We start from the raw sequence: 9,627 nt of genomic DNA, 5'->3' as shown, positions 1-9,627 counted from the left end.
GAAAACAAAGTATGAAGAAATTATCTGCGTTCTTATGATTTGTTTGTTGGCGTAAGCCCCAAACAGCCTTGTAATTCTGCCATTCTTCCTTTTTCTTTATGAAAAGAAAACGTAATCTATGTTAATTGATTAGAAAAAGAGGAATAGAATAATTTTGACATTTGTCCACCAAGTAATCAATTACCTTCTTCCTTTCTTTCAACAAAATTTGGTGAATGGTCCAAGCACGAAAGCATTACACCAACTCTTTAACCCACAGTTACCCATTTCGTATTTCTATGATCGTCCTTGCCTTCTACCTTACATTGTCCGGACTCCGTAGGAATAGATATATATATATATATGAAATGGGTGACTGTGTGTTACACACCCCTTGCTTACTCGAAAAGTCAATGAAAAGCAAAGCCTCATGTCCCTTCCCTCACGACTTCATCACAGATTTCTTTGGTTAAAGGTGCCCCACTTGCGCTCGTTTGCCCGTAATGAGCTCCAACCAAAAAGCTTCAAATGGTCTGAAATTGTTTTTGACATTGGCGTTGTCTCTCCTACATGGCAATTGGCAAGACATCATTGTCATCCCTAGTGGCAATTTCTTTAACTAGAATTGTGATGTTTTCACGGTCCTTTTTTTTTTTTTTGTGTCTATAAAAAGATGAAAGGAAACTTTGCTTTGGAGGCATGGAAGTGCTGGCTAGATCCACACAAAAAATCTGAATCATACAGCAATACTTGGTCGATTCCATGCTTTTTCTTTCTTTTCTTCTGGTAAATGGAGGTGGAATATATATTTTTCTTGCTTGAAATTATTGTGGAACTCATCACTTGTCAAGCCATTTTCCAACAGTAAGCTCATGTTTGGGAGACAAATCTTTGCATGTTAGCACCTGACTTTTCATGACTTGAGTGGTGGCCCTAGCCCCCCATATGTCACGAAAATACCAAGCAATTTCCAAAAAAAGAAACAAACAAAATATTGATGGTCATACCTTCTGATCATTCAAGTCCGTAGATATTCCAATGCAAGCCTTATTATGATAAATTATCATCATGTTATACAGGTTTATAACATTATCAACACACAAAAAAATTTTTTGGCTTTCATTTAATTAATAGGTAGTCCTCAAATTTTCTTTTGCAATAGATATATTGTCCTAATTAATTAGTCATAATACTTGTTCCATCAATCCATTCGTATATAGATTCACAAAGTTTATATTCTACCATGTATCTGTTTAATTATAAATAAAATATATATTAAAAATTATAAAATCAGCATATTCAGTTGGATAAGATACGCAATAAAAATTCAAAATTAACTCAAACTTATTTATGAAGATTCTAAATTCCTTTTTTAGTGACAGAAGATTTTTAAACTCCCAATATAAACCAAATAACTAATATAATCCTCTCCAAAAAAAAATTCCTAACAAGAAAAAGAGAGAAATAGAAATACCATGATGACATTGTTCTCATTATTCAAGTCATAACCACATATAAGTAAAGTTTCATCAATTACTGATGATCTTATGCCCTTCACAAATTTGTCACATCAAATATAATGAATTCCTTAATTTTATTGGATACTTTCTTTTTTCAGCATGCAATGCTATTAATATACCTTTTTGAAAAAATTTTATTAATTAAACTAGATTAAATAAGGAATGGGTAATTATAAGAAAAATAAAGAATATAAACTATAGAGAAGCATTCAAGTATTTGACTCATTGCTTAGTGCATTATCCTCCTAATTAAAAAATAAATTTGAATTTCTCCTCTTTAATTATAAAAAAAATATAAAAGAACTTAAAACTAAATTAAATAAACAATTAAAGAATTTTGAAAATCTAAAATATTTCGAACATGATATCAAATCAAATATTAACATTTAATATAATAATAAATTCTTATTAATTAATTTGTTTTTGTATTCGAGAACGATGGCACACATGGTAATTAAGGCGAAAATATTTGGGCAAACTTAAGAACAGCCCCCACTTCGCGGGATGCTGTTCCCAAATTTCCTAACCCAAAAGTATCTAACTACGACTCGAACCATACAACTGCCAAACCGAACCCAAAGCCAAAGGACTTCTTCCTGTACGGATATTCCACGTCGACTAAAATAGGGGCATTCCCGTAATTCCATTTGACAACCGACTTCAGCTTTCGGATCCAAAGTCTACAAACGGTCACAGTATCTCCCACCCTTCGATCCCAGCAAGTGTCGTCTTCCTATTCGCTACCCCGAATATTCCCCAAACATTCCTTGAACCCTCTACTTATACCCCCTGCTAATATTAAAAAAGAAATAAAGGCCAACTGGAAGAAAAGGGGAAACCATGACTGAAGCATTGAAGAGAAGCTACGAGGTTTGCGAAGAGATCGGCCGGGGAAGATTCGGCGTCGTTTTCAGGTGCGTTTCATTGAGCTCAGGCGAATCATTCGCCGTTAAATCCATCGACAAACGTATAATCTCCACCGGCGATTCTCTTGACTCCCAATGTCTCTTCAACGAGCCGAAAATCCTTGCTTTAGTTTCACCTCACCCGAACATAATTCACCTCCACAACCTCTACGAAGACGATTCTCATCTCCACATGGTCCTCGATCTCTGCCCTCCTTCTCAAGACCTTTACAATCTCATCATCCACAATGGTCCCTTCTCGGAAGCCCAAGCTCGACCCATCATGACCCAGCTCATCCAAGCCCTTGCCCACATTCACAAGCTCGGCATCGTCCACCGTGATATCAAGCCGGAGAATATTCTGTTCGATTCCAAAAATTCCGTTAAGCTAACGGACTTCGGTTCCGCTGAAGTGGCGGCGGAGGCTATGCAAGGGGTGGTGGGGACCCCGTATTACGTGGCGCCGGAGGTTTTGAACGGGAGGGAATACGGGGAGAAAGTTGATGTGTGGAGTTGCGGTGTCATTCTGTACATAATGTTGGCGGGGTTTCCACCGTTTTATGGGGAAACGGTTGTGGAGATTTTTGAGGCGGTTTTGAGAGGGAATCTGAGGTTCCCTGTCAGGGTCTTCCAATCGGTGTCGCCGGCGGCTAAGGATCTTCTGAGAAAAATGCTCTGCAAAGATGTTTCTAGAAGATTCTCTGCTGAACAAGTTCTAAGTAAGCTCAAATTTCCACATGTTCCAATTATTAGTTTCTCTTTCTTTCTTCTTTCTAGGGAAAGAAGAAAAATACCCATTAATTTTTAGAATTTAAATTTTAATTTGTTTTAAATTTTACAGGGCATCCTTGGATAACAACTGGAGGCTGAATTTCGAAGCTTTTTTCTCAAGGCCTTAATATTTGAAGGGGTATTTGCTACTGTATTGTATATAGAGGTTAAAAGGGGATGAATTTTTGTTAATTCCAAGGAAGCTTTGTTTTTTCTTCTCCATTTCTTCTTTTCGTAGAAGAGGCGAGTGTTTTTGGTAAGCTTGAGAAGAGTGTGTATAACTAAATGACAAAGGAATGAGAATTACTGATTGGAAGTGGGTGTTTTTGTTCTTCGCAAATACCCTAATGATGTATGCGAAGGATAAGCTTCGGAGTTTTCAATAAAAATTATCGTGAAGAATCTCTTAACCTAATTCTAAATATCTACTAATCCGTTTTTGAATCTTTTTTTTATCTGTAAATCTTTAGTTATTATCTCAATTGTGTAATTGTGTAAGGCAATGGTGTTGGTAAAAACAGAGTGTCCATTGGGATAGTGGGAGAAACATCGTGTTTGTAGCCAGTGCATTGGAGCCAAAAACTTTATTGTGATGGCGTTGGGTTGTACCCATCAGTCCCGAGCACTTTCTCTCTTTATGTCTCAATCTTATTGGCCATAGATTTGGAAAGGATCGTAGGGGTTGGATTGATCCAATAGCAAGGGGAATTTCAGTGTTTTTGTCTTTTTAACTCCATTTTTGTTGAAAGTGAAAAACAATTAATTAATCAATCAGTTTGCCTCTCTTTTTTCTCCTGATTGTAGCACATCACCAAGACCTGAAACTCAAAAATTGAATTTTCTTTTGATTTCAAATTTCTCGTAAAAATAAAAAAAATCTCAATATAAAATTTAATTATTTGATAACATGATGTAATTATCATGAATTCATATTTTTAATTTAAAATATAAATTATCAGATAAATGAAAATTTTTATATATAAATTCAAAACTCATTCGAAATTCATAACACTCTATCCTTTAGATCTTCTATTTTATATATAGATAGATAGATTATTAATCTAAAACAATTATTAAAGAAATTTATTTTTTTTGATAATTAGAGAGGGAAGATTTGAATTTTTACTCTTTAAACAGGGATCATATATTAACTAATGAATCAAATACTCTGATATAATTATTAAAAAAAATTTAATACTTATGATTTTATAAATTAAAAAAAAAAACGAAGATCAAATTTAGAGGGAAGAAAAGAAAGCACGTGTAATCAGAACAAATGAAAAAAGAAAAAAAAAGAAAATAATTTCATCTGACACGTTTTCTGGAAACAAAATATTTTTATGTGAAGTACGTGGCATTCACAGAAAGAGCAGTGTAAAGCAAAGAAATCTGTCAATCTCCCAAAAGAACATAAAAACAAAAAGGCCATTTGATTCACGTGGGTGGGCCGTACCGTCGTCCGTAGTTATATTAAAATATTTTCTGTTGCAATTACCAATTAAATATCAAAGATGAATATTCTATAAAAAAAATTAAAGATAGGAATATTATTATGATGATGTTAAATATTTTAGAAAACAATTTTTTGTGACGATGATTTTTAACATGGTAAAAGACAGATTAAATGTTCCCATACTCTTAATTATAATAAATATATATTTATGATTTAAAGCTTAAAATAAAAATTATAGTTTTGTTATAATATAAGAAATGAGAAGAATATGAAGGAAAAAGAGAGAAGTGGACACCAATTACTTTATCTTATTTTCCCTTCTTTTATTTCCTTTGGCTAAGAAAATAGGAGAAGTATATATCAATTACTTCCTCAAGGGAGGAAAACTGAATCCACCAATCATTCATCCGCTAAAATATCAAAGGAGGAAAACAAGCGTTTATTCTAGCAGGCAGGCTTCTTTCTGTTTTTTTTGTCATGTTCATCTTTGGTTCTACATGGACAATAACTAGCTGGCTAATCTCTGTTCCTATGGCAAATCAAGAGCTAGCAAGAACTTCCAATGTCAGGGTTGACATCTTTTCCATGTGCTCTCGTGGTTACCTTCGGAAGAAGCTCGCTCCCATAGCAATCAAATGTCTTCCGAACAACAATGGACAGACTCTAGGAGACATATGTAAGAGAACATTGATGTAAGTTAAACTATTAAAATATAAAAACAGTAAGGTTAACTAAGTTTGATACTATAAACATAGTTGTTTACACATAAACAGACATTATAACATAAAAGTACGAACTCATCTGATTGCACTAAAACAAGCTAGAGCAAGAGAATGCATTGTTGTGAATTTGAGACCACGGTTTTGAATTTTAAAATCCAAATTCCTTTTTTGGATGGGCTCTAGAGTACAAACATATTTCGATTTCAATTGATGAGCTTCTTCTTCAATATTGTGTTCATCAAATAGGGTTGAAGCAAACAATTTTTCTTCTTCAAATGCTAAGCTAAATTATTAGCAAAATCTCCAATCAACAACCTTGAAGATGTTAAAGCACCCAAGTATTTGATTTATTGGTTTGTGCATAATCTCTTTGCCTAAAAAATAAGGTTCGAATCCCTCTCCTCCAATTATAAAAAAAAAAATCTTAAAGATGTTAAAAATGACATTTCAGAGATGTTCACATTCAACAGCGTATATAAAAATCTTATATTATTACACAAGAAGTGCAAGCAGCATCCAAAGCTCCAACATAAGACACATAAATGCACTCCCTAATGTGACTTCGAAGATTCATAGTAATTCATAGTAGTGGCATTTGGACCGAAATTTGCGAAAAAGAAGGTTAAGGAGTACATAATAACGAACCTAATTCTGTTGTCTGGTAGAGTCCAGTGATGGTATGGAATTGCCAAGGCAAACATGAACACAGTCATGAAGAAGAAGCCCATCAATTGAATTTTGAATCTCCCCATCTTATCAATCAATGCCACAGTGAACCAATATCCAGGAACAGTGCTGCATAGGGCAATGAGAGTTTGCGCTCTTGCAATTTTATAAACTTCTTCAAGAGCGTTCATGGTTTTTGCCTTTGGAATCCAACCAATGGCACTAAAGATGTCCTTTTGAAACAGGTTCTGACTGTAGAAGGCAACGTCCAACAAAAACCAAGTACTTGTAGTACCAAGCAAGTGAAGTCCGTGTCGATGAAGAAATTCTCTGGTGAACAAGCCAAAATCACTCCCTTTGTTCGGCTCTAGCTTCTCCTGTTCTGCTTCCAAGTCAACCTGAAGAACTTTTGACATATCTGCTGCAGCCTGTTTTGCATTCTTGGCGACTAAGGCAGTGTAACGAGCAGTTTCAGGCATCTTCATGCGCCAGTAATAAGTAAGTAAAGCTGGGAGCGCCCCAAACATCAAAATGATCCTCCAAACGTAATCAGCTTCTGGCACGGTTGACCCATTTGCATCCATCTCATAAGTTGGAGCAGGGTATTTAGCCTTAAAAGCTGCAGAAACTATAATAGCAACCATCCCTCCAGCCAAAATCCCAAAACCTTGCATGGCAAAAACAGCAGCAATAAAAGCACCACGAGTTTTTTTGTTAGCGTATTCGGACATGATGGTAGCAGAAAGAGGATAGTCACCACCAATACCAAAACCAAGCCAGAAGCGAAAGAAGCAAAGGGTAGCCATAACAGCTTTAGGGGCATGGCCTAAGGAAAGGCCAGAGGCAACCGAACAGATAACCATGAGCATAAGGGTCATGCCATACACACGTTTTCGTCCCATCTTGTCACCGAGCTAACCAAAAAAGAGCTGGCCTGCAATGGTACCGCAGAACGCTACACCAGTAACAGCAGCCGTTACATTAGAAGGAAGATCACCAGGGTTAGCAGCACCTTCCTTGTGGTAATATATGCGACCAAGCAATTTAGTCACCAAGGAAATGCAAAAGATATCATATGCATCAGTGAAGAATCCCATGCCAGCAATGATAATTGCTGTGAAATGATACCATTGTGTTTTGGCTACGTCAAGTGCATTAAGAACTTGCAGTTTGTCGTTTGCCATGACGATTCCTCCTGATCAGAAGTCTTTGCTATGCTATCTGTTTGTTTTCCACTGAAAGCATTGCGAAAACAGAATTAAATATCAATTTATGCACTAATATAATTACAGAAATTAAAAATAAATCACATGATCAATGGTGGTGGTGCCAATTATTGTATATCTGATGAAAGCTGAAGTCAGGACTATTAGCCATGTGAACTGTGTGAAGGTGCAAGGAAACAAAAAAAAGATAGAAAGGCAAGGCAATGCTTTTCCAAAATCGTGTGGATGTATCGAGGTTCAAGACGCTAAGGTTGATAGAAGATGACAAAAGAAATAAATGTGATGAGAAAATGACCGAGACTATAATACAAAGTCTTAGGTCAATAAAGTGTAACTAAGACACTACAAAAGAGTTTAATAGAAATAACATATTTCCATTAAATAAAGGATGTAACTACAATTTAGGATATTTGACAAGAAAAACTGAACTGAAAATTTTGGATTGACAGAAAGATTCTTTCGTGCTTTCTTCTCCTTCCTAGCAATCATCAAAGAGTGAAAAGATTTGCACTCAATGTTTTGCAATCTGGCTCAAACTTAATAATTGATGTACCAAGAAAAAAAAAGATTGTGAAGAATAATCTTCAAGCATTTTAAAAATAATTATTTAAATAAATTTAATTATTTTTAATCATATTTAGTTATAACTTGATAAAAACATTCTTGAAACTATTTCAAATAAATTAAAACATTTAACACAATTTCTTTCTATTTGTGCTTTCGATTTCTCTCTCTCACCATCAAGCTCTTTCTAATTTTATCGATTTCTCTCTTCGACATTCGTCTGCTATGCTCTCAATTTCTCTCTCCCACACTTTTAGATTTCTCTTTATAATTTTGATGTGCTTGGAAAATTTAATTTTTAAGTATTTTGGATAAAACTAAAATGGTAGAAATGATCACAGATGTTTGAAATAACTTTTAATTGGATCAATTTGAGACCAATATACTCAAAAATTTGAAATTATAAACCTAAGTTTTCTAAGAAATTTTTTTTTATTTTTAATCGAAATAGATATTTTAGATAAGAAAATTTGTGTTTTGAATTATGAAAACATGTTAGAAATATTTTAATCGGTGCCAAATTGTCAAAAAACAATGAATAGAGTTGAAAGAATTTGAAGTTTTAGTTTATAAGTAACAACATTTTAGGCATTAATAATAATATTTTTTCAACATGACGTATAACAATAATATTTTTTCAACATAATGTGGAACATTAACATTTTTCTAATATAACGTGTAACATGTTTTTGTACTTGATGTGTAATAATAATATTTTTTATACATGACGTGTAATATATTTTTATATATAACGTGTAACAATTTAACTATGGTTGTATATAACTTATAACAACCTAATTATGATGTGTAATTTCATTAAAGATAATTTTGTCAAACTTAACTAAAAATAATTAAATTATAAAGAGAACTATTTTTAAAAATATCTTATCTTTAAATATTATTTTTAAAAATAATCTAAGAAAAAACTTATACTAATAAAAGACCCAGGTTGAACTGTCCCCGCCCCTACCAGGAATACCCTAATGGAAAACAAAGTTGAATGTCTTCACGTGGACATTGCGAAAACCTCAAATAGAGAGAGAATCATAACGAAGAATGAAAAAGATTTAGCACCAGAAAGAATAAAACCTGCAGGGTAAAAAGAGAGAGAGAGAATCCTAGTAGAAGAGCAGTAACTAAAAGAAAACGGAAAAGTCTCAAGTCTTTGGACTCTGGATTTCGTTTGCGTATCTCGAAACTCTATGCAACACACAGCCTTACATAAAGAAGTCAAACTCCGTGATCAAATATCATCTACGACTCAATCAGAACTCATTACTACATATCAAATCCATAACTTAAGAGCAAGAGAAAGCTTACGTTAAATGTGCAAACCAATGAAAGAAAGAGAGACACAGCTGAGTAAATTTAGACAAGAACAAGAAGACGTCTCGTAATATATATATATATATATAGATAAAGAGCTTCCAATGGTTTAATAAGCTAATGCAAGGAAGAAAGAAAAAAAGAGAGAGAAGAAGAAGAAGAGATGGGTAGTGATGGATAGAAGGGAAGGATGAGAGGGGAGTTGGTTCCGTATTTAACTGCTATGGACGCTCTCTTTTTTCTTTTTCCCATTTAAAAATAAATAATTACGTGAGAATCTTGGTTTTCCAAAGTGGCATATTCTCTACAATTGTTCCATATTTTTCTAGCTTTGGTTAATCTTTCCGGGACTGAAGTTGGTTAGTCCTAACTATCATTTCCATATTTGAGATTTCAAATCTGATCTGGGTTTTGGGTTTGCTTAATAAGATTTGTCTTTGAGGGATATGATTATCAATAATCTTAATTAGATTTTTTTTTTTATTTTTTAGCATT

At 33.9% G+C, this 9,627-nt stretch overlaps 1 protein-coding gene and 1 pseudogene across 1 annotated transcript; one reads left to right on the top strand and one right to left on the bottom strand.

Moving 5' to 3' along the window:
* Nucleotides 2,297-3,590, top strand: LOC18603213 (phosphoenolpyruvate carboxylase kinase 1). The gene is made up of 2 exons (XM_007035046.2): nucleotides 2,297-3,123; nucleotides 3,246-3,590. Exons 1-2 carry the CDS (start codon nucleotides 2,340-2,342, stop codon nucleotides 3,272-3,274), a joined length of 813 nt encoding a protein of 270 aa, XP_007035108.2. The 5' UTR covers nucleotides 2,297-2,339; the 3' UTR covers nucleotides 3,275-3,590.
* On the bottom strand, nucleotides 5,821-9,148 carry LOC108661515 (annotated as a pseudogene).

The sequence above is a fragment of the Theobroma cacao genome, chromosome 4 (assembly GCF_000208745.1).
Source record: "Theobroma cacao cultivar B97-61/B2 chromosome 4, Criollo_cocoa_genome_V2, whole genome shotgun sequence".
Taxonomy (NCBI): domain Eukaryota; kingdom Viridiplantae; phylum Streptophyta; class Magnoliopsida; order Malvales; family Malvaceae; genus Theobroma; species Theobroma cacao.
This window is presented reverse-complemented; position numbering and strand designations above follow the sequence as displayed.